The 27232-nt window shown below is 37.6% G+C and overlaps 1 protein-coding gene across 1 annotated transcript in view; it reads right to left on the bottom strand.

The window, feature by feature from the left end:
• The window catches only part of si:dkeyp-14d3.1 (transmembrane protein 132C), a 168999-nt gene that overhangs the window by 36624 nt on the left and 105143 nt on the right, over nucleotides 1–27232 (bottom strand). The window contains exon 4 of the mRNA XM_069182184.1: nucleotides 7528–7714. Coding sequence (XP_069038285.1) covers nucleotides 7528–7714 — 187 coding nt within the window. The remainder of the gene's footprint in view (nucleotides 1–7527; nucleotides 7715–27232) is intronic.

Here is a 27232-nt window from a genome sequence, read left to right on the forward strand (position 1 = left end):
AATCACTTTACAGAAACACTGCAGTGTTTATTTTGCAGCATTGATGCCTTATATGGAGATTAGCTGCAAGTCATCCCAAATAAAAGCATCAGTCAAACAAACAGAACATAAACTAATGAGCAGCACCATGCCAGGGATGTGTTGTATGGTTATTTCAGGAATGAAAACATTGATAGTGCATGAAAAAAATCAAAGGCAAACCAACAGGTTCAGACTCAGCTGCAAAAATCTAAAGAGGGCTGTTAGATTGTCATCTTTGCCTTAAAACATTGCGCTATCATTGTGATCAATTATCTAAAGATGTAAAACCCCTGGGTTACAGATTACTGTACAAGAATCATCCTCCATTGTTTCATTTTCCCCTCAAGCTTCTGTCAACTGTTTTTCTTCTGGACCTGTTGAAACAGGCACATTTCACCAGCTTTGCTGAGAAAAATATATACCTTGACAACAAAAAAAAACAGGTTGGTTGGTAGCCTTCAAATATATTTGGCCCTACTTTCACACTCATTTATGTAATAGCCAGGCAGAGATCTGTGAGTAATGGAATCAGACTGGAGGCATCTTGCCCTGTGGGCTGACAATGACTTAATGAGGCCATGATGTGCAGCAACAAATAAAGGAAACTGAATAAAGAGCTTCTGTCACTATGTGACAAGACATGATACTTGTGACATCGTTGGCAAAATAATGTCACCATCAATAAAGGAAGGCAAAGTTGATCAAGGAGAACACATTGAGCTCTTAAGTATTCTCCACTGTCTTGCAAACCATACCTTGCATCTCCTGCACAGCTCCCCACAAAACAACAGTTAACAAGGAGCTTATAGAAATCTTCAGCAAGTGCTTCCACCAAAATCAAATCAGAGACTGCAGGGGTACAGAAAACACTGTGTTTGCTCTCTGTAGAAATAGTTTTACAACTGGCTTATTCCAAACATTGTACTTAAAAAAGCCTTATTTTACAGACATATTTTTAAATGTCTACATGATGGTCTGATAGCTTCAGTTAACTGGTACAGGTTATCCTGATAATTCTGGCCCCTAGCCATGAAGATTAATGAATAATGCATCGTAATGGATCTGATACACATGATCTATATAATCATTTTTCCTACATCTGTTTTAACAATTGTATTTCATAAACAACTGGTTGTGACCCATAAACAATGTAATGGAATATATTAATTTCCATCAAACAAAGTAAGCAATTTATGTAGAACTATGAACGGAAGGCAATCCCATGGAATAAAATATATATTTTTTTGTTTAAAGTGAATTTGTGTACATTTCTATATATACAGTATGTAGTAGGAGTCACTAGTGTCAAATGGCAAGTTCAAAGTTACATTGCAACTAAGCAAGCCGACTTTTATGAATATAACTACTTCTGAGAACTTGTGTAGTGCTTTGTGTAACTTTACTCATCATTATGAGTAAGGTTAATTAAAAAAAAAACACCTTTAAGTGATTTTTCTTTAACTTTCATTTGTACTGAGAAAGGCCCCATGCTTTAAAGATAATTCTTCAAAGCAACCAGTGGCTCATTGATGCTTTAAATGAATTTCACTTACAGCATAACACACCTATTTTAACTTTGTTGGACTGCTGCATAGTAATTAACAAACCTGCTTTTTAAAAAAAAATCATAATTCATCAAATTCATTAAAAATAATTTATTCATTTCAGAATGTCTACAAAAGGCTGTACTAGTATATACAGTAGCATACTTCATGTACACTCTGATATGTATTTTTAAGAATACGAATGCATATTGACAGAAGGAAGGGAACCTGGCAGAGATAAAAAAAATAAGTTAATATGCATAGAAATAAACTGTGCATTCACTATATGTGTAGTTTTCCTCTTTTGTAGACATTAAAGGTGGACTTTAATCCTATTTTATCATGAAAGTCATTTTTCTTCAATCCAATTTGTATGTACTGAATTTATCATCCTTTAGCTACAGTTAAAAAAGAACTCAGAATAACGATGTGCTGGGTAATGTGTTTTTTCTGCTCTCATTTCATTTTGTCAGGATTCTAATGATGATAATAATAATGAAAGGACATTGGTCAGGCTTGCAGTATTTTGTGAGAGTGAAGATAATGGACAAACCCCCTACTAGGATGAAAAATAACATATGCCTTAAATTACCAACACTAACATCCATCCTCCAGTGGCCTAAAATACACCAGTCTGCTGTACTATATGTTAAATAAGCTGAGAAATGTCTGGGGAATAGAGTGATACTGCAATGAACGCTGTCACCTGTTGCCCTTCTGCACTGCACAAAGAGCTTGCTACTGCAGGCGCACAAATGCCATTTTCCCTTATCCATTTCTCTTTTTATTATTATTTTTTAAAGCAAGTGGGGCATGTGCAACACTGTGCTTGACTGGGAATGGGTTTAGCATGCTAAACAGTGCTGACTATCAACTCTGCCGCGTGCCAAGATGATAGGCTGACACTCGGGGAGAGCTGATTTCACAGTGTGTAACAGTTTCATTTAGTATGCACAAGGTCGTTTCAACTCATTTGTCATTTAACCCTTTGGGGTTAAGACGCACATTTTGCATCTGGAGATGGTAAATCCCCGGTGCATGTGCAATCTTCTTTTCCAAAAACAAAAAATTGAGACAAAAGATTTGAGAGCCTCGTGAATGAACATGATTCAGGTATGATCGAACCTGGAACAGCTTCAATAATATTAATTAATATTCTCATCATTACTGTGTTAAAGCCCTTCATAGCACTTTGACTTATGGATTCCTCTCCCGGTTTAAAAGGATTATACCAGGCCTGAAACTCAATTACCTTTTCAATCATGGCAAAAGACAATACGGCCTATTAGTCTAATTAGAAGTAATTATACATGAAAGCGTATGCTTAACCACAGCAATAACACATTTGTCTCAGCAGATGTCTGCAGTCTGTCTTCTGAAGTCTGCCTTGTGCTTTTCCAGCTTATCCGAACACTGAGAGGAAACCGTTTCTCATTGGCTTTCAGACCAGACCAAGTCTCTCAAGTTCCTTTCCCCTTGTCTTCCTCTAGCCTTGCCATCACTTCATATCAGCTGAGGGAAGAGAAACAGAAATGCCCGGAGGGCATTCCCAGAAAACAGCAGCTTGGCCTTTTATTAAAAAAAAATCTAATTGGGCAGACAGCACACATCACAGTTTAATGTAGCTATGTACTGTAGCCATGTATCTGTATTTACATATGTCTGTTGTTGACACGTTGAGTATCTTATTCTGTTTTCAGTTCTGCATTAATGTCTTTGCTTGTTTGCTCTTTAAATCTTAGATGATATTCCAGTGCTTACCATCAAGAACACTTGATCAGGATGTTGTGTGCTGTTATATAGGCCTATGTGTTCTGAATTGTGTACCCATGCTGTGCTCCTCTCCTAATGTACGTACTGTACTGTGCATTAAGCTCCTAGGAATATTTTCATGAGACTTACACATTATAGGCACATGTTTACATCATTCAACTGTTTAAATCCCCCCCCCCCCCAAAAAAAATGGAAAATGGCAAAATCATTAAGGTTACTCACGTGCAGAAAGAATTGAATGTCCTATTTATGGATACAAATTACGACCGTTTAAATTAGGTCGTAAAGCGAGACTACAATGAAAGCAGGCATGAGTCTGTTACAACTTTCAAAACCAAAGATGCCCATTAGCAGAACACTTTCCAGGTTGTTAGGTTGTTAGATATACTTCTTGAACAAGTGACAAGAAATCAAGCAACAAAAGGACCAGCAAATGAGGCAAAAAACTTAGACTTTGGGCTGCAGCGAACTGTCAGAATCCTTACCAGGAATAAGCGACTCACTGATAATGGATGGATATCCTGTTCTCTGTGGAAGAAACAAACTCGAACTGCACAGGGTAGTTAAAAAAGTGGCCAACCCTTTCAGTGTCTGCTCAAACCTATTTAAGATCTCATTTAAGATCTTGCTTAACTCTCTTTAAATATGCTTTCTAATCTTTTATTTAACTAGATAAGAAAATCGAGAACAAATCCTCATTAACGATGATGACCTGGAGAGGATCAATTTATACACCATATTTCTGCATTTTGCAGGAGCAATCTAAGTGAAATTCTTTGCCCCAGTGGTCCAGCACTCCACAAGAGGTTTGAACCTACGAGCTAGGCCCATGCCTAACCACATCTCCAACACTGCTGCTTGTCTGAGAAGCACAGCCACATTCAACACAAAATATATTTTTAATGACACTAATTTTAATTTATATTATCCAAACTAGATTTATTGCATAAAACAACTGTGTAAGAAGTATCTCAAATCCCTCAAAACCCATTTTGCACAGAACCATAGTGGTGCACTAGAGGAGAACTCTGTCGGCTCTTTCACATACTGGACATTACTTTGTTCCATTGGCAGAGAGTGATGGGAGACATCTATAAGGGCTCTTGCTTTAATGATTACTATTAAATTAACTATTAAATCACTTTCTACTTCAGCGTACCTGTATACGGTATATATATATTGCTTACACACTCACACACATACAGTATATAGGAAGACAGGAGAATTAAAAGAATGGCAGTATAGCACCAGGCAAGCCATGTGAGAACACAAACTGCTTCTGATGGAATGCATAGACCTGTGTTAGAATAGGAGGTGTTGCTGGGAATTCTCGGATGACTGGATGTACCATATGCTGGAGTTCAGAGGAACACCATGGGATAATTCTAGTCATCTACAGTACATTCCACTTTTTATAGGCCAGTTCTGTAATGATCTGTTATACTGAAATGCATTCATCAGTGTGCAAATGCATAATCATTCACCGTGCCAGTGATCTGAAAACATTGGCCAACATACTGTACAGATGTGCGATGCATCCATCCTTGAAAAAGTCTGCACCTTTCAACTCCTTCTAATGTACACCCACGAATCAGACAGTGCAGGGCAGCAGCACAGTTTCATTTGAAATTATTATTTTGAAATTGAAAGGTCAAATTCAGATTAATCTGATAACTGTGAAAAAAGTAAATAATTAAAAAATCTTAAATTATTATTTCATTACAAAATATTTTTGTTTCTAACATTTGCACAGAAATACTCAATGGGAATGCGCTCTCCTGGTAAATTCAGGCATCATAACCATGGGAATTATACAGTACATGAACGCTAGATGCTCACAGATTTTTGTACAGACCTCTAATTCATAGGAGGGGTGCACAAGAAAAATATCAGAAACAAAGGATTTGTGGTGAACTCTCAACTGTATGTGATCAAGATGTTCAAAGTAGTGCTTGAGAGCTTCAGTTCAAGCAGTCTCGGTTGCTGTACATTACCAGAGAACACAATGGTCTTTAATAACCAATGGTGTTTAACACACAGTCATTGCCTTGTGTGCTATGTTAAAAAGGACTGAAGCTTCTTAAATGCACAAAAGAAAAATAACATTTCAGGAGCAAGATAAGCTTAATATGAACCATTAGTACCAAGCACTTTTTAATGACAGTTTCTTATTAGTTTTAAGTTTTTTCAAATAATGGACCAGAACTACTGTACATTTCCTGCTTCCCCCTTCCCCTTCAGAGGTAGCCCATCAGAGATTCTACCAGGAGACCCTAAAATAAAATCAGACAGCTATATTAGAAGTCCAATGTTATAAGAAATCAGCAGCACCCAGACACTCCACCATCTCCCCACTGAAACCATGGAACCGCAGTGGATATAAATGATAATAAAGGCCACATTTGTTAGGCACTGGATCTATTCTACTAAACTGGCTCTTTCTCTCATATTGATGTACAGTATGGAACCTACTGTAGCATATTCACTGCTGTGGCTAAGTAAGATCATATTTATTTTTCACAGCTTTTAAAATAAAGTATTTAACCTGAAATAATAAAAAAAGACTCAAAATTATCTGCAAATATACTTAAACTGAGTTTCACATCTCTGGATTTCACATTTGTAGTGCAAGAGTCCCTTTGTTCACCTCCACTCCTTGAAATTACCCCTTTGTTCACATACATGCCTTGTTCTTCTTCATTTCCTCGGAGAGAGGAGATCTGGCCTGAACTCTCTGTTCTGCCTGCTCTTACAAGCAGCGATTGAACCAATGGTTTTCAATTTGCAGGGAAAAAGACTGTTTAAAGACCAAATTAAACTGAACCAAAATGAAATAATGCAAAAACAAATTCCAAACTACTAATTGAACCTTATATTGCAAAACAACATAATTTCACCATTATCGATAGCCACTTTATCCTACGGAGGGTCATGGCAAACTGAAGTCTATCCCAGAAGCAAAGAGCACAAGCTAGGACTACACTATGAACTGGATGCCTGTCCATTACAGAGTAGACACACATACACCTGTATGGGACATTTAGAGACATCAATCAACCTGGTCATGATGACATGTGAAGGTGGGAGATGGCAGGAAAACCCCATGCAAACACATAAAGAGTATGGAAACTTCACATAGAAGTCACCCTAGCTTAGAATCAAACCGAAACCCCAAGTGCTGTGAGGCAACATACTGAAAGAACGTTTTCTTTGTTAACCATGTGAGCACAATTGTGTTTTACAAAGCTTTGTTGATTAATGTAAATGATTGCTTTTTCATTTATGTGACTCAAAAATACTATTTATCTTACTGCTCTAGCTCTTCACTCAAGTGTTTGTTTTCATTAAATAATTGACTTGACCACAAACTATAGAATCCATTCTTTAATAGTAGATGAGTTATTATGTATCTTGGCAATTATTGAATAAGCCTCCTAATCAATTTGCTTCCTAATTCCTAAAAATCCATATTGTGAAATATGCATGATGATTTTACCATTTAACTAAACAGAATTAGTATTGATATGAAAATTCTGAGGTTGGGTATAAATAATAAATGTTAAGGCACACCGTCTCATTACATAGCCTCTATTAAAGGCTCCTTTTCAAAGCACAGACTGGCAAAGCACTGCCACAGTGATCATGATGTCAAAATACTAAAAAGAATGTGTTGCATTTGACACATAAGCAAATGAAAAAAAAGATGTAAAACACAGGCCTCAATATCTAACCATTTTCAATACATTTAACCAATTCTAGTAAGTAGTTTAATTAGTCAAAATAACTGGGGCAGAGCAGTGGCACTGCGGGTAAGGATCTGGGCCGGTGGCTGGAAGATTACTGGTTCGTATCCTGCGGGCGGCAGAGGAATCCTACTCTGTTGGGGCCCCTGAGCAAGGCCCTTAACCCCAGCTGCTCCAGGGGTGTTGTATAAATGGATGACCCTGTGCTCTGACCCCAAGCCTCTTTCTCCCTGCCTGTGTGTCTCTTGGAGAGCAAGCTGGGGTATGTGAACAGGCAAATTCCTAATGCAAGAAACTGTATATGGTTAACAAACATATCTTAGATACACATTTCATTTCCCGCAGACACTTTTGAGCTTTTAGAAAAGCTGCAGGATTCAAGCTCTCCAGGACCTTGGCCAGTCACCCGCTGTTGTCTGCTCTCTGTGTGTGAAGTATGGACTCACCATGGCCAGTGGAACAATAGCCCCCAGGTCCTTCTGTGCCAGGTGGATTTCCGTCTCAGCTTCTTCAGTCAGGGTCCTTGTGCCTGGATACTCCACTTGCCATGTCACAGGCCTGGTCCCTAAAGGGCCCAAGAAGCTGTCTACTTCCAGATCCACCTGCAACACTTTCTGGAATGCTCCTTCTGCCCTGAGGAAACAAAAGAAAAGAGAGCCATTGCTAATTACTGCACAAATGGACCTGGTCCAGAGCATCCCACATTTTAAGAGTTAATTCAAGGAAAGAAAAGACAACAAAACACTTAAAAAACATACAAAAAGAAAACACTCATAGATCATAGGCAGTTTCTTTTAATGGGTACTGTATAATAATAGCCCTTAGGCTTTTGCTTGGGGAAAACTTATTTGAGCACTTTGCCATGTTTATAATAACACAATTAAACTACACCATCAACAGTGTTCAGCAGAACTATATTAAGTCTGGTAAATGTAAAGCATCAATAAGAAAAATTCTCCATGACTCTCTGGAGCATGGAGTTTAAATATAGCCTAGAGGCACGAAAGGTCAGCCTTACATGTAAGCTACAGTATAAGAGAGGCCAAATGGCATAAGATCTATCAGTTCTGTCTGGTACATCAAACACATACTGTGAGTCTCAGCCGATAAATTCTTATTGACTGCTCCATGCCATACTGATGTTTAAGAGTGTTCAAGTTGATACAAAGGAGGTTAGAGAGCTTCCTCACTAAAGTCTAAAAAACATTTGCATTTCTTTTCTGCTAAAAGAGAGCAGTGTCAATTGGTTTGGAGCTTTTATTCCGGTTTACACCTCACAAAAATTGATTTACTTATTTTTTATATTAAGGCTGGGAATATTGTCACAGTGGATTGTGTTCAAATCCATGATGCTTAGATTTTCGGACCAATGTATTCAACTATCATAAACAAAACAGAAACAAGATACATGCTGGCTGATAAATGGTTTATAACAGAAGTGGGTTGTAACAGTACTATGTTTCTTACAATATACTGTACATTAGACACTCTACTTGCCCATAGCACACTTTGTCAAAACATATGCACTTGTAGATACGCCAAACAAAAGCCCTTCATTAAATTTCATGATACATTACACTTCAGAAACGCCAAACTGCTGTAAAAGAAAGTGTTAAAAAGTGTCCAGGCCAATAGTCAGACATCTGAAGAGATGGCAGATTCATTGAGCAACTCAGCTCAGTGCTCTCTAGTCATTCTTCATCTGGATAGACAACGAGGAGCTTTAGGTAGATCAAGGGCAAGTTTCCAATATGAGACAATATGAAATGCACCAGCCTTCCAGTCTACAAGGATCTCTGGATGTCTGTTTATGTCTGTATGGTCATTGAATGCAAACATCAAGTAAGACACTAGAGGCTTTAACCATCCAATAATGCTGGAAATTAAAATCAAACAAATGCAGGGAGGTAGGGAATGAATAAGAGTTCACCTTGGGGTTTGAAGTACAAGCTACGGTTACTGAGCATGTTTGTGCTTGTGTGCAGAGGCCCATGTCTTTATTTTTCTGGCCTGCGGACAGCGCTACTGAAATAAACAGCATCACTGTGATTAAGCACCCAATGAAAACCTTTAGGCTGTGCATTTCCTGGGAGAGTGGCCTCCTTTTTTTTTTTTAAACGCCACTCTTTGCTCCAGACCATTTTAAGTCTACTGTTTTATTAAAAATTATTTGTACAAATAAATGTAAGTTTATTTTTTCAGATAACATTAAATATAAAGCATTAATGCATTAAGTCAGAAGATAGGTAACCTAATAAAATAGTTCTTAAGGCTAAAACATATGCAGCATTTGTTTTATTTCTTACTCCATAATTGTTATGTACAGTACAGTATCTTACACTAAATCTTAATGCATAGAAAGATTTTAATGTGAATACAGAACAAAGCAGAAAATGACTCAAAAAAACAAAACAAATCTACGGTGTACTGAATATAGACCACACTCTGCCTGTGGAGTTTTTAGCTTGCTCTTGCATTGTGATGTGATGCCACACATGGTGGTGGTGGAGCACAGAGTTCTTGAACTTGCTAAATGAGAAGTAAAGTAATTTCAACCTTCAGGCAACTGGAAATTTAGAGCGACATTCCCCAGGATTGTGTGTGCAAACCTGCTGACCACCTGCACCTCCAAACCCATCAGAATCAACTCCTCTTAGACATGGGGTGAAGTACAATTCCCTCCCAGTGTGGTTACAGGGCATCTTACTACCTCAAGAGTCGTTACCCAGGCTGACAACGATCACAATGATGTAGCTTTTTTTCTCAAAGACTCCTGGACACTATCACGTTCCATTTTCAAGAGTAAATAGAAATGTGTGCTGTCCCAGGGTGCACTACTTTTTCAACAATCTAAGCCCATTACTGAACAGGCAGTACTCAGTGTGAATCAATATCTCACATGTAAAAGAGAAACAGGGTTTTTCACAAACCATTCTGAAGGGGGGAGGGGGGGGATTTTCAGAAGAATATTCCATATTTCAATATGTGGAGTCTTCCAAACACTATTTAAATTACATATAAGCTCCGGGTGCAAAGATACTTTTACATCAATGACTCACAATATAGAAATCTACAAACAGCTATATGCTTCATTCATAATAGATACCTTTTAATGTATTTTATTAGTTAAGTCAATGGGAATGATCAAATGCAAACCTTATCTTAAAATCAACCTTAAATTACAATAGAATTGATTCAAACCAGACACCAGAGGAGGTAATAATCCTCCATAACGCATAAAATCTGATTGTCTTAGCTCATTTAAAACAAGCCCTAGTAGAGTTACTTAAAGAATCAATATTCACAAATAAGGTTACATTCAGTTTTTCTGCATTGTTTTTGGCTCTTGGGAAAATAATACAACCAAATGGCATTTTTGTATTCTCAAAAACAAGTGCTTTGTGGTTTGCATTATTTATGTGACAGTAGTGATAAACACCCTTTGAGGCAGAAAATTGTTTACACTGCCCAAACTCAGGCAAAAAAAAAGAATCTGCCTACAGTCTACATTATATAGTTTTTACAATACCCCATTTTCAGGTTTCAAAGAGCTGGTGCTCATTACAGATTCAGACTGAGGCTCATTATGGAAAACATTAATAAGCAATATCCTGAAATCATCCCATAAAGTGTCTAATTCTTTTTAAAAGCATTTATGCTTGCCGAACTATTATTATTTATTTAAAACTAATGATGTGTTAGACTCAATGAAGCTTACAGTGTTCTTGCTTGCACTTATCCAGCTATTAATGCCAGGGATCCTTATGTTCATGATGGAAAAAATAATACACACAAAGCTAAAGTGTAATTTCATGTGCAACTAGTTAATCAACAGTGAAGGAAAAGTAAGCCTAACATTCAAGGAGTATTTGCAAGCGTTGAGTGAAAAGCCATAATCAGAAATATAGTATAAAGCTGATAATACAGAGACCTTCCTCCCATAATTCTCGCACTTCTGAGATGACGTACAGTATCTGTTGCATCTTCTTATAGAAATAATAAACTCCAGTGAGTCAGGCATGCAGTAAAAATCGTATTAGGATGAAACACTCTAGTTTAGGGGCATTTTGAATAATTCAATGTTGACACTATTATTAACGAACACAGGGCTTATTCTACACAAATTGGTCTTCTAGACTATGTAATTGCTGCCTGCACTGCCTTATAATTTGTTTAAGCTCATAATTTATGTTCTAGTGTAGGAATCTATCTAGAATATTATTGCTGGTGGCCCCCAATTAAGATCTATTTGAAATTCAATACAAGACAACCAAGAGGTCAGAAATGGTTTCGTTATTGGTCTCCATTCTCTTATGCATTAATCCAAGTGAATCCATGTGAGGCACAAGTTATTAGCCATTATGAATCTCATGGATCATGTAAAGCAAGGCTAACAGTCCTAAATTTCAGCAGTCTGTATGACTACTGGTATGCAACCATGAAACATTTTAATCCTTGATTTCTGCCTGTAAAGCAGCACAATAAAACCTGTGTAGCAAAAAGTTGAATTAGGAGAGTCAGATGACTTCAAATTTTCAGTACTCTACAGCAAATGACCTGGTGTGACCCCCTTACTTGAGTTGCACTGGCTTTTAACCTTCTTGCAGCAAAGCGTCACAAAAGGTAACAGTATAATTACTGTTGCAAAGAGTAAATTAGAAGTCAAATACTCCCTTGTTGTATCAGCAGTATTCCTCAGTAATGAAAACAGAATTAATTCCTAATGTCAGCTGCATCGTAATTGTGTACGGTGCTCCACTGTGACAAAAAGTGGTCCCAGTGTCAGCGCCGTATCAGGGTTGTTTCGGCTGCCTCAGACAGTTGTGAGTTATAGTGCAGATTAAGGTTAAGATTTTTAAACACTGCCAAAATCTGCTTCCATCTTCCCCCACGGTGTCAGGCTGCTCTGGTACGCTGTGAGCTGAGAGCAGGTTCTGCCACCTAGCTGCAGACGTGTGCACGCCAGGCTCAGCCATGGGGGTGTCTGGGCAGCAGAGGGCGCCCTTCTGTTGCTCTTCCCTCCGAGTGTCGAACACGGCAGCTTGTGCCCAGGATGAGGGTCTGACGAGACACTTCCTCCCAGCCGGCAGCCGGCCAACTGCTCCTGCTTAGCATACAGCAGCTATCATCTGAAAAATCCACCTTATTTGTTGAGGAGAAAAAAGGAGTTTATACAGTATCTACAGTGAATCTCGAGAAAGGGCACATGCACTGCACTAAATTACATGTTTTGGTTTCAGCTTGTTGAGGTAAATGGAGCATTCGATAGGAATGTTAAATTCTGGCATTAATGTAGTTAATAACCACAGCTGGTCCTCTGAAATGCATAAAAACAGATTTGTCTTTTCAGTAAAAGCTATTCATGCCAATAAATCACAATGCAATGAATGACATTCAGAGGTCATCTTTAATGAAGGCAGTCTTGTAAAACACATATAAGCAAAACAGTAAATTTCTGGCTGTCTTACATGAGAATTATGACGTGCAGGTTATATAAGAGCAGAACAAATGAGCTTTAGAAGAACTTAAATCTCTGGGAAATACTTTGTAGCTTAACAATTACTTGTTATTTCCAAACAGTTTCTCTATTACATGTACAATATCTTTCTGATGTGCATGTAAAATAACATTACAGAAGGTACACATAAGTTTGATGTCTGTCAAAGGAAGTGTTTTCATATCACAGCACAACTTACACTGCCTGGTTGCTGAGGCAGTCTGTCTACTGTCTAATAGACTCCATAGACAATGCTCTTTGAACAAAGACATCAAGTCAAGAAAGATATAAAAGGCTTTAATAACAAACATGAAAACAACTACCATTGGTACAGTAAGTATTTTTGGGAATATGTCCTTTTAAATGAGAATAAGAATAAGAAATAAGAATTATTTGAAGAAGAAATTAAGTTATACATTGAATAATGCAGATATAAAAGTGCAGATATACTGTAGTTCTCTGCCAGTTTACAAAACACAGAGTTCTAGAAGGGGATTCGAAGGCTGTTTAAAATATTTCCAAAATATTAAGCTCTGATGGGTAAAAGGAGAAAATGGTTCAAATTCAACAGGAAAACCTGTCAGGGGGTGACTATTAGTGATGTTACATCTATGCAATGCACGTAAGTATGGTAATAAACCCATCTTCTGGAAAGAATAAGACTGCAGGCAATGCACAAAGAAAAAAAACTACTGTGCACTCTATTGAGTAGAGGCTAGTGTATTAAGAATTCCCTCAATTCTATAGCGTTGAATTCAAAGTCAGTGAAATCATACACTGGACAAAGCAGGCAATATAGTAATTCTAAATAAAATGAGACATCCTGTGATCCCGTACCTCCTTTTGGGAGTACAGAATTTCCTTTGGAATATTCACATGGTAGATTTTGTATATGCTTTTTCTCCATCTGTTTTGTGACATGAGTATCCAGTGCTCTCCGTTCTTCAGCAGATGAGTAAAAATGAGTGGGACTGCTGTTCAGTCTCATTTTTCAGGATGAGCCTGGAGCTAATGGATCATTGGGTGCAAATGTACTAACTCAGTCTCAGCAATTAAGCTAGACAAAGCTGGAGGGCTTCTCATTTCAGCCCCTGTAGAGTCTAAAGTCAACTATGAAAGGGAACTGGAGGTTTTATGATTACCAAATGTAACTGAGGACCTTTGCATTTGGTGGTTTGTAATACAATTGGAGACCTACTGGTATCACAGAGGTGAAAGAAAAAAAAACCTTGTTTAATTTTGGTGTTCTCGGATGTGCTACAGAATGGGCACAGGGGAAATAAAGTAGATCTGTAACCGTGGCTGGTAGTGTATAGTTCACTGTGAGGAGAAGGGTAGTTAAGAGGATTCTCTGTCCTCTTGATTTAAAAACTGCTACCAGTTGAGGGATACAACCACACTCCACAATTAACCCTGCATGTAAGTAACAACTTATATTTTTGTCATTATATAGCAAATCCCTATAGAGTACAGGTATACAGAACCTGTAATGTAAAAAATATGTATGAAATAAAAATCAAATTGACTTCAATAGTATAACCTGAATGCAATTTTAATGTGTTTTTTAATCTATTTCTAGACACCAATTTCACAAAGAAAAGTAGTTTTTCTAAACTGTTTTTCCCAGCAATATCTCCAGGAAGATATATTGTATCTGTTTGTCTATGTTTGCTATCAGCTTTCATTTTAGAGAGCAATGTGGTGAGATTAAACGCTTGCAAGATAAGATGGGGTTTGATAAGCATTTTCTCTCCAATTGATCAGAAAAAGCTTGAATTAAAACAATTGTAAAAAAGCAGACCACAAAAGCAAATCTATGTATTCTGTCTCTAGTGAAATAAAAATTGTAGTTTTGAATGATATTTAATTAAGATGCTAAAAACGTTAACATTTACCTGAAATATTTAAAACGCCATTTGCAATATGCCAAATCCATGAGCCCAGTCTATAGCTATTGAGTTTAGGGAGGGAATTTCCCCTCAAGGCCTCTTGAAGAGACCGAATAAGAAAGATTTAAATGTCACAGAGAACAAACTGACAGAAAAAATAAACAATTTCACGACTGAGGTAATTTATTTCTTCCAGTCTTCTCCAGGGAAAGCCATAATTGAAACTGGCTCCATTGTCCTATTATCAGACCCAATGTTTCACTGTGACACTTTCATTTAATCATACAGAAAGATCCGATATGGCCTCTTCTGCTTTCTGTCTAGCACCGCTGGGGTTCACACAGAGCCACATATGGACGGGATTCTTGCAGCCTTGGCATTTGGACTGGTGCTATCTTTTCTCCAAGATCTTAAGGGCCCTACACACACATTTCAAAGTGTCTACTCCTGGCGGTTCAGCAGCTACTTAAGAACAAGGCACAAATGTCAAAAGAAATTCTCTTATCAACCAGGAAATCACATTAGGTGCTTCTTCTTTATCTTGGGCTTTCTTCTGATGTTGTTATTATTTTGTTTTGTTTTGTTTTTTTTGTCATTTCACTTCATTCAAGAACTATAAATCAAGCCCTGTTTCATAAACATTATTACAGGGAGCATGCAAAGAAACTGGTGCCCAATGCAGAACCACGTGCAGTTTTTATGGTTTACACGTGTACCCAGAAATCACCTGGTATACAGAAAGCTGAAAAGAAGCCAAGAGACAATGCCATGTGCAACATAATACTACCAGGCTGAAATCAATTGCAAAGAAAGAATAATCTAATTTTGAGCTCTATCAGAGCTTACCAACAACACCCTTAACAATTCTGAGCTTTACCGATTGAGATCGGTATTGAGGCTGCATGTAAACAAACACATATTATGGATAATTCAATACTGAATTTTATTTTTAGCACAAAGGTGGATTTCAATTTTTTTATGTCAAATGTAATTTTGAGTCTCAGCATCTACCAGTTCAACAATTGAATCTATCGCATATCATTTGACATTTTACTTTCCACATAAATTGCAATCATTTCATTCATGGACTAAAACATTGTGATTCATTTCAAATTATCCAGGCTACGCAGTTAGAGAGAAAGCCTAATCACCAGTGCTGATGATTACAATTAAATTTAATTGTAAAAGTTGATTTTGGCAAAACAATATGTTTAAAATTGCTAAATATTTCATTGCATTCACTTGATTTATTGAAATACATTTGTTTTTCAGTATTTTCAGTGTTCTTTTACAAAACTTACTGCAGAGGTACTCTCATTACATATCAACATGTATTTCACATAAACCAACTCCATGATATATGTTCGCATTTCATAATTAAAAAATAAATGAATTAATGTTAAATATATATAAAAAATACACAGTTAAGGTTTTTAGCTTTTAAAAAACTAGTGTGAAGATATTATTAAAAAATGCTCAACTCTATCAATATGCACTATAAGGAGCATATGTAAAATCAACTTTGAGAAAAGTCTAAAAATTATTGTAATCAAATATATCTAGAATGTATATATACACCTTTTAATAAGGTTGGAGCTATGAGTCAGGAAGTGACCTTCACTTCATGCAATCTGCATTATTTCTCCTCAGAAGAAGACACCCGGTTTCTAGTTCTGCAGATCTATTTTAGGGTCATAAGTATGCAAAATAAAAGGCCAATTACAAGCAACAGAATTATAGTCCCCCAGCTGAACCTGAATCTGTTATTCACACATTAAGCACAAAAGTCCTCTGAGGTGTTGGCATCCTGAACATGCCTTCAACTGTTCTGGAGATATTCTGCAGTAAGCCTGAGATTCTCCCTATTCAGGATATTGTTTTTCCCCTCAGTGGGATAAACACCTGAAAAGATGAGAAAAATTCAACTCATGAACTCATGAAATCCTCCAAGGTTAATAAAATGGAATTTTCTCATTTACAGACAAAACTGCCCCAAAAGACATCGCATTTATTCTTTCTTTTAAGTATTTGAATTAATCAAAAAATCCGCTTTGCTCTGATACGTTTGTTGGCTGTTTTCATGTGCTGTTGCAATTTTGTGTGCTGCGACAACAATAATATATTACTGAAATGGAATCAATTTTCGCCACAGTGCATTAATCGAAAAACAAACAACTCTGTGAGGTGAAAACAGGGAATCCTGGAGGTAATGACTGCTGAAGGCCTACTTAAACATCAGTTTGTTAAAGAATTTCATTTCAGAGGCCAAGGGTAGACTTTAGATGTCCATTATGTAGGACTTGTTCTCCCAATGTTCAGTGTGAGGTGGAAGCCCATCACAACAAAGTGCACTGTGCACCTGGGATCCTAAAGCTGAACAATGAGGGAGCAGGATGCCAATAGCCGATTTGGCTTTTAGGAGTTATGCTTTCAGGGTCACTTACAAACATAAACCAAAAGACAGATCATTTTCAAATACAGAAAATATATTTGAAAAGCAATTGTTTCTTAAGACTGGAGCAAAAGGAAGAAAGAAAAAATCCCAAGTAAAAATTCCCAGCAAAGCAGGCTGGGAAGGCGGACTCCTGAGCAGCTGAGGTCATTCTCCGATCCCCCAGTGCCTCCTCTCAATTGACAGGACCAACGTGGAAGAAGGACAAGCTTTAGCTTACCGTGCTCTCCAGAGCACCTCAATAGGGTTGTTGAACAAAAGTAGCAAGAGGCGTATTAAAAAAAAAAATCCCTCAGAAAGGATCGCATGCATAAAGAAAGAAGAAATTAATAATGATAAATGTCACTGGGTTGTTGTTAGCTGGTGGTTGAAATAGAACAGAGAAATAATTTGTGCTGTCAGGAGATGTTCAGCAATATGAAATAAAATAATGGCAAACTCCGGTGGGTAACATAAGGCTGAAAGCTATGCTTCTACAGAGACCACTGAATCTTGTGTAACTACTCCATGAACTTAAATCACGGCAATTAACCAAATGAAAAGTTACACAGATGCAATTTCTGTAGCTATTTAACAAATATGACAGAGTAATTTATTGTTGTTTTCTTAGAGGCATTCTGCTTCCGAGGTATAAACAGTGTGGTCTTTGCTTTTGATTGGACTGCTCTCAGCAAAGCAGGCAAGTAGCCCATTCACAATCCCTGAGTCAGAGAACCTCTGCTGCACTGGCACTCAGTTCACTCCAGCTTCACTTCAATCTTGTTCTTTGCCTGCACCACGGGAGATTAACGGCAGATGTTAAGGTGGATTTTAATAACAGCTGCTGTCTTAATGTGTTTTTTTTAACATGCAACAACATTGATTACACTTATTACAGGTGCAATGCTGGTGCATTCTCACGAGCATGTGTGTGGCCTTCTACTGTATGTGATTTATTAGGACTAAAACAGCGAGGTGAGAAGAAACCTGAGACTCCCATGTTCCTCTCCTGTACACAGGGCAATTGTCCTTTCAAACCTGCCTTGCATTCTTACAAAGGTCTGAAGAAGATTCTCCAGATTTTCAGAGTAGACGTGGCTCTGCAAAATTTGCTCATGGTGCATGTACAGTACCAAATAAAAGCCCCCATCCCCCCATGCAGGGACAGCCTCAAACGTTCAGATATAAGACGCGTCGACTGCGTTGGAGCCTCAGGGCTCAAGTACCCACAGCGCAAACGTGGCTGAGCATCCAATCCGAGGAGAGTCTGAGCACCCACAGGATTAGTGTTAAGGTTTCACGAATGTGTGGCTTAAGTGTGCTTATTTAAAAAACACAACACTTCTTTAGGTATGATGAAGAAGGGGCATTTCTTCATATACAATATGAATTCAATACTTTACTTTTGAATAACATTTGTGAAATTATTAGTGCAACAAATATTTTATCAACAATGACTTTTCCTTACTATTATCCTAAAAAACCGTGAACAGTCCTGATCCTGGAGGGCTGGTGTATCTGCGAGTTTATTTTCTAAGTCACCTGAGCTAAGTGAGTGCCAGGAGAAGTAGTTAAATCAGTCCCAGTAAACTGGTCACCAGCTGAACCACTAAACGGCTGAACCGAAGAAACTCGCTGAACCACTGCTCTAGCGTTCAGAGATGAGTGGGAATGAAAGGCACAGACACACTGGGCTTCCAGGAGAAAATTTGGAAACCCCTTCCCTAAAGCTACAGCGGGTCCTTTTCTGAAATAGGGAACATGCCCATCCTCCTACTGTTCTGCCATAAAACACAGACGCATTGATCAAGCAAGTCTGTTAATGATTGCCTGGGGCATCATTAGGTTTGGCAAAGGTAAATTACAATGGAGTCAACATCAAGGTTTATCTTACAGATACTGAATGAGTGCCTTGCCAGAGACTAGGGCTGGACAGAAGTGTAGGCATGTTCTAAAACTCATGTATTCACTTGAACACGTGTGTGGCCACACCAATGCAGAATTCACATGTGTGTTGTCATAGCAATAATCTTCACAAAGACACAGGGATATTTGTAACCAATCATTTTCAGCATGACAAAAGCTGTAAAATTCTATAAGAAAATGCAATTAAAATAATGACTAAGAACAGCCATCCTCTTTGATGAATATAAATGTCCTTATTAATTCTATTTTAAATACTCCACTGACCAAATATGACCCAGGGAATTTGCTGAATTTTGATACAGTGAAGATGTCTTACTGAAAAGGCTAAAATGATAAATCTGGCTACCTGTACAGTGCAGATAACTCCTTGCATTTATATAACATTTTTTTTTCATTTCAAAGGACCTCAGAATGCTTTACATATAGGAGGGGAACAATTTCATCGACCACTGAAGTGTGACACCAGCCTGGGTGATGCGCAGGGGCCATTATGTGCCTGCACTCCCACTGCAGATTAGAGAAGGTAGAAATTGTATTAAACCTGTTCAATTAGGGGGGGGACAATAAGAAGGCCGGATTTACAAACAGAGGGGTTTGGGATCTTTAATTGACCGAGTAATCAGGGCCTTGTTTTAATGTCTCATCAGAAGGACTGATGGTGGAGGAAGGATGCATGAGATGGAATGCAAAAAGAAAGGGATTTTTGTCTGATATATAATCATTCAAGAAACGACATTGGGAATGATTACAATTAAGAATATTTGGGACAAAAGTGGCTTACGTATGGTCATTTAATTCTTATTAAAGGTGGCAGGGTGGCAATGTAATTAGTATTGCTCCCTTGCCACTGTGGTGGGGCCCTGGGTTCAATTCCTGGGGTGCTGTCTGTGTGGGGTTTGTGTGTTTTCACCATGTTTGTGTGGATTTCCTCTGGGTGCTCTGGTTTCGTCTAACTGTCCAAAGACAGACTGGGAGGTTAATTGGCTATTGGGAAAATTGGACCTCATGTGGGTTAGATCTCAGAATCCTGGAAAACCGATTGCATTTATAACTAAGAAAGTCTATTTCTGGTTTAAAATACACTTCCTGGGTGCTGGGTTTGTCAGCTCTACTTCTAGGAACATTCCAGTTCTCTCCAGGAGTTTGGAAAGGAAATGGTTTGGTCCTGACGTCTGCGGATTACTCTTGTTTGAGGCATACTGTACAGTAGCTAACATTTCACAAAAAGCAAAGCTAGAATACGAAGTAGAGGGATGTGAGTGATGACATCCTTCTTCCTATCATTTCATTCAAGATCCCAAACTAATACCCACGATGGATGGCTTGTCTGGTGCCATTCATTTGGTCCACTTTTACACAACAGAAATAGGGAAAAACAATATTGTGTTGCAGCATCCAAAGAGGCCAGCTGCAAAAATGGTTGCTTAGGCAAAACAAATGATATGATGCTGCTTACAGATAAAAAATATATTTTTAGATTTACCAACTTAGTATTTTATAGATTGTTATATAATATTTCTGGTGTTTATTCCAGACTATAATATGCATCTCAACGTACTGATACCTAGCTGACACAGCTTAGAATGTCTGCATTTGCTCTAAATTCATGTGTGATTCACAGACATCACATCCCATCTCCTATGTTCATGTAGCGCACAAAGCTTTCTCTTGTGTAATTATTGTTTTAGTCCTTAAATAAATCAACATTGAGTATATCAAGAGCACATGAATTGTCAGAAAAAACAGTTTTACATCTCTTAATGACTGATTACTGATGGATATACAGAGTCAGAGTGAATTTGTACTGTGGATATCTTTCCTTAATTTCTCTAATTTGAATATAATAAGTCTGTAAGACTTTGTGTTCGTGTGACAAAATCAAGCACACATTTCAAAAATATTAAAAACACAAGAAACAAATAAAATTCCTGCAGAGCGTACTGAATATTACATTTATGATCTTTATTAAGAATGAAGCTTCTATTTTAACAACATATCCAATGGTCGCTTCCTGTGTCAGCCTAGAATTGGCACTCCCTACTTCCTGTCGGAAAGTGAGGACCAGTAACATACTGAGCCACTAAGAAGTTTTGATTTTCTCCCACCCAAACATTAACCAAACTCATATTTTCCTTAGTTTTAGAGGCATGACGTAATTAGGCACCAAAGTGGTGTGATTGCAGGTTTCAAAGCAAACAGCCAGCTCCAAAATAGCCATTAACAATAGATCTTGGTGTTCATTCACTGGGACAGACTAAGGAGAAGATTGCGTGTGGATTGCTATGGGGAAGTCTCCAACCATGAGGGAAAATGCAGTAACGAAGTGCACACAGGAGGGAGCATCAGTAGGGATTGTATGTGTCCACTGTTATAGGTACAGCCCCTTTCTTACATAATGATATCCCTATTGCAACTGAATGAGGAAATTGGGATTACAAAAGCAACAAATCCATCCATCCATTTTCTAACCAACTAACCATCCCATCAAGCAACAAGCAAAATGTGGGATACAAAGACATAAACACACACACACTCACACCAGGGCCATTTTTCACAGAAGCCAAGTAATCCACCACAGACACAAATATAAAAAGAATATAAACATCTCTTCATTAGTCAAGAGATGTAGATATCACGTTATGCATTACAGTTTTTTTAATGTATTCTTGAAATAAAAGCTCCCTGTATTCCATGCTTCCAACATGTTTAATGCTAATTTAATTTAAATACTTATTTCACTCTTAATTTGCAATAAAATGATAAAGATAGACAGTGCCACTACCTACATCTGTAAACATATATGCAGTATGTTCCTTGAGGTGTATTTTAATATCCAACTAAATTTATGTTAACTCAAGCAATTCTGTACTAAAAAACAGGATGAATTGAAATCCCATCTGTCATTTTCTTGTTTCATGTAAAATAGATCTGGCGATTACACTCCTGCACTGTAGTGGAATTAAAGCTCTATATTAATATTCATTAGATTCTTTTAAATTAATCATTTATTTTTCATCCTCCTATACTGTAACTCATCAGGAAAAGTCGGAGAGGTATTAATTATACTGTTATAATGAACCCTGGGCATAAACCTAAAGGGCTATGAGCACAAATGAAATAGTGTGTATTAAATACAACAAGAAAAGCATATTTATATTAAATATGTCATGCAATACTGGTCACCCAACAAACAAACTAAGGCCTACCAAACCTAGACAGTTTGGCAGCAATTCCTTTTCAATCATGTGAAAAAAAAAACTAAATCCAGGTAAGTCACTTACAGATATCACTAATCCAGAAAGAAAAATAACTGAAATTTGAATTGAACACTTATCACTCATCAACAAGCATCAGGCTCACACCAGAGAGCAAGACAGTTCTCTGCAGCTGGATCAAGAGTAGCTATAAATACTCAGCATGTTTGTAATTATATATATCCAATATATAAAGGTAGATTCTCTTTGACTGTTTAATAACAAGCTGTTGGACATGAAAAGACATCCTGACCTTCTCGTTTGTAGTCATGTGCTGTGAATGCTGTTGTCCATTCACAGGTTCTGAGAATGTGCTTGAGCTATGATCACACACCACATCCATGGAAATCCTTGCTCAAAATCTGGGGACAACATAATGTTTGATTGCCTGCTTCCTACATAATACTAAAAAATGCTCATGCTAAACCTAGTCTACTGATCATTTTGTGAAATTGCTAGCACTATTGACAGTGCTCCTGCTGCCCCTGATTTACCGTCACAGCGACAGACGCCTTCACCGACTTTGACACAAACGTGGGGAAGCGCTCACAACACATTTCACTCTCTGCCACTCACAGTTGGAACTTAAACAACTGCTTTGCGAACCGACTTTCATTTCCAGAAAATCTGGCAGAATATGCCTGCAAAGTCAATGAGAACAGTATTGAAATCAAGCCACTACCACCCTGGGGAGAAAGAGCAAGCTGTAATACAAAGGGGAGCCATACTGAAGTTTAGCACCACGTTTTGAATAAATTAACCACAGTAATGAAAGTAAAAATATGTCCCCCAAGCTGTTCTTTGAAAATGCAATGTTACAACAATGGCTTGATTGATAAACATTGTGATAGCTGGCTCAGACTCCTTAATACACATGCCTGTTGGACTGTACATTGCTGTCAAGCAACTGGTAAACAGTGAAGTTTCAAAAGAACAGCTAATCTAAATGTACTTATCTCATATTATCTTTAAATAAAAGATGAAAGGGAAGAAAGGGATTGCAAGGAAATAAAAGAATATCTGGAAACAATTCAGGACCTTGAAATATTAATGCAATTTTAAGGGCCTACTGTAATTTATTTAATGACTTATTAATGATGGAATTTAAGACAAAATTTGTTTTTAGTCTTTCAGTTCATCCAAATTAAAGAAAGAAATCAAGTACATTTCCTTAGTCTCAGAGTAAACAAATCAAATATTACCTGTAGTAATAACATTAAACATCTAATTTAATTTCAGTAAAGGATTAGAAAATAGAACACAAATAATATAAAATATAGTTATAAGAAGTATCTTCATACTTTTTTCTATTATCTGTCACAGTACTTACAACAACAACAATAATAATAATAGTCATATGAAATAAGAAGTTGCTTCTCTAATCAAATTCAGGGAGAAATTTAGGGAGGTCAAACTGTCCAAACCTAGATTGAAATAGAGCCAGGAAAGAGGAGTTAACAATCCTACACTTACAAACGGTGTCCAGAGATCATTAATGACCTAGTAGTCAGGACTTCAGTTTAAGGCCTTGAATTACGCCATCTCCCACAGCACGGTGTCTTCAGTCACCATACTGGAATATTTTTGCTGAGACTGTTCCTAATTCTGACTGCTTACACAAACATAAACATGCAAATACATCTTTTCACAAAATATTGCACTGTACAGAAAGAAAGCAGTGCTTGATGTTGTGGACACAGTCAAGAAATAATGTGCTTAATTTGGCTTTTGGGTTGACCAACAAAGAGTCAGATGTGCAAAATGGTCTCCAGTGACCACTCATTCATTATCTTTATTATATTTTAGTGTTCTTACATAACAGGACCTGTGGAAACCGAGCAAATGTTCTTTGTTCTCAGGGACTTTTAAGACTTCTTAGCTCAGAAAATAGATATGACACATGTAGCAACCTTGATTAAGGCTCATCTGTCTCTAAGGAAGAGAAAAAGTGATGCAAAGAAACTATCAATGTTCACCATGGAAATAGGGAAGAAGGTAAACTTCATTGGAAACCACAGGAGAATCTGTATATATCTCAGAAACAAAAACACACAACCATTCTTTCAACATGAAGCCAGATATGTGTAAACAAGAGATTTAAGATTTTTCTTTTTGAAAAAATGGGACAACTGCCAAAATAGAAAAATCTGACCTTTGATAGAATATATGAAACAGTGCAGGCTTAACTGAAGAGTTACTAATATTGCATACCGCCTACAAATTTAAAATACACACTTTCTGAGAATTAACGCAATTTCATCTCATTATACAGTATAAGCTGTGTACATCAATGCATTAAATACCTACACTGATGAATGTCTTAGTTCTCACACTTCAGTCAGAAAACTTGGCTTAATTAGCCCTTGAACTTTTTTCCCTACAGAAAAAAAGCATCATTTAAAAAAATAAGAATAGCTTTTTTATTTCCACTGTGATTAAGCTTGTCCACATCACTAAACCGATGCCTTAAGCACTTTCATTCCAGATTAAACAGTCAACTGGCTTCCAGCACTGTGAAAATCACTGCCAGCTTCCAGAGAGGAAAGTTAACATTACTGTCTGTTGACCACATCGCCAATGAATGATGGCCGGTCCTGGATTAATATTGATTAGTGTCTAAGAAGCCAATGATACCCATTACAGTCCCATGTGCAAACTGTAGTTTATCCCAGTAGTCACCAATATCTTCATGCTTCAGGACCCTAGATAGACTGGCAAAATATAGCCAGACTGCCAGTACCAGTACATTGAGTCATTTAATCATTCAGACATGATAGATATGGGGCCTAATGTAGTAGACACATAGCACAAAAACTTATTAACAGGCTTGCTGTAACACACTTTTGCATGAGGAAGATCTGAAAATAATTGACTCACTTTCTCTAAAACAGGTTACTTTTCTCCAAGCACACAGCCATGGGGCAGTTCACAACAAGGGCACTGGTTCTAGGCAGGACCCAGACCAAAGACGCACCCCACACACAAATCTGAAGTCAAACCATATACCATACTGGCTCTGTATCCAGCACAGCACCAAGGGGGTAGATGTACTAACCAAAGCATACAGGGCGGAAGCAGAGGTACTGTATCACGCTAGATAGTAAACTAGAAAGTAAAATCCACTGAGAACACCTTCTAATGTACAATGATACCCTGGAGACCCATTAATGCAGCAAGGCATTTAGTAGTATAGCATTTTGCTTCGCAGTACAACAGCATTGTCCCAGGCAGGATATGAACCCACAACACTCTGATCCAGAGTGCAGAACCCTAACCACTACAACACATGGATTAAGCTATTGAGTTTATACATGACGAAACAGTATCTGTAGATGGAGAGAATTTCACAGAAATGAAGAATAGTCAGTTTAGTGAGAAAAGACTGTAATGTACACCATTCAGGTTAATGTTTCAGCTACTCTATGTAAGCCAATGAAAAATTCCACATGATGACCTATTTGATTGAACTGCATGCTGCAACTTATTCTGTGCAGGATTACAAAGGAACGTTCCATCTGAAAACCCTTTGTACAAAAAACAAATGTAACCTGGAGTATGCAATTCACAAAACAGTGCTTTTTTAATCAATTAATATGATTCTCCTGTCGGTTGAGCCAAGCAAACAATAGAATTACACAGCACATGTATTTGGTAACACCTTTCAGGACTGTGATGTTTTTTCACCTCACTGTCAGAGATTTGCTAAGTTAGCAGTAAACTTAACATCATGCTACAGATTTGCTTACTCTTGCCTCTGGGTCTGAGACAGAGGAAGTCTGTCCCAGCGAGGTTAATGAGGTTTTATGCCAGAGTTAAATGTTTATTGGCAATAATGCTAGAGCGATTAGACCTGGAGCAGATTGGGTTCATTAATTTGAGCCACAGAAACTGAAATCAATGGTATTATATTAAATAACAACTTCCTGCTGGAAAATTATAATTAGAAATAAATAACCTAGCATTCTGGGTGGGATGGTTCCTCAAACAGGTTTTAGCCTGGGGGTAATTCTAAAGTACACAAAACGACCAGCAGAAGAAGAAAATGAGTAGCACCTCAAATATGTAGTAATTGCACCTAAAAGTAAACAATTACATTTAAAAAGAAAATTAAGTTGGTGCTCAGTGGAACAAAGAGGAACACATTTACCCAAAGGAATACACACTAATATTGCTTAATCTGGTTCCCTAACAACATAAAAGACATGATTGGATAAGGAATAACAAGATACAAACAACCAAAGAAAACCAAACAAATGTTAAATTTGTATCCTTTTTATTTTCTAATGTTATACAAGAAACATCTTCACATTGTTTTTATGGTTTTTCTTAATATATTGGTTAGCTTTTTAATTGTTGATTCTGAATTCTATTCTTCTCCAGTGTCACTGTGATTCACTGGAGCATCGTTTTAAGTGTAGTCTTATGTCCTATGTGTCCTATGCTCCCAGGATAGGCCACAGGTTCCAGAGACTCTTAAGAGGAATAAAAGGCTTCAGGTAAAGGGAAGGATAAAGGATCTCTGTTACAGTATATCTATTTTTGGTTGTGTGTCTGTGTTCTATTACCATCTACCCCAAACTAATTCTAAACCATGCATTTGTGCTTGTGTTTCTCATTTCTGGACGTTGAATTCAAGCACTGCATGGTGTCTACTATATCGAGCAAATGGTCTTATCCATCTCTTAGCTTTCTATTTTGCTAAGCACAGTTCGATAGCAAGATCTACAGCACGGATAGGGGAGGGCTGGGACGTGGGGGTTGTGGGACGAGGCGGTGTGGAGAACAGGTTACCATGTTACATAACTACATTGAATAATTCTGACCCGAAGATCAAATGCTACCATCATCAACACGTAGCTCAGTTCCAACACTTAGCGTAAGATTCCGCTCATATGTAACTGCCACAAATGTTGAATTTTTGTTCGCTCTTCCACCCAGCATATTTTAGGTTCAGACACAAAACTGGATATTTCAGAGCCTTTAACTCCACTGTCATAGCTTGAAAACTCCTGAAGCCCTCTGCCACATGAATAAGACTTCTCCGGGGTACATATGATAACGTTATACACAGAGTAATGTACATACTACAAGAACACTGCTTTTGGGGATTCAGCTGTGGCCTTCTAAGCTCTTCAACATTCGGCAGCCAACAGA

This window comes from Lepisosteus oculatus, chromosome 22 (genome assembly GCF_040954835.1).
Source record: "Lepisosteus oculatus isolate fLepOcu1 chromosome 22, fLepOcu1.hap2, whole genome shotgun sequence".
NCBI classification, from domain to species: domain Eukaryota; kingdom Metazoa; phylum Chordata; class Actinopteri; order Semionotiformes; family Lepisosteidae; genus Lepisosteus; species Lepisosteus oculatus.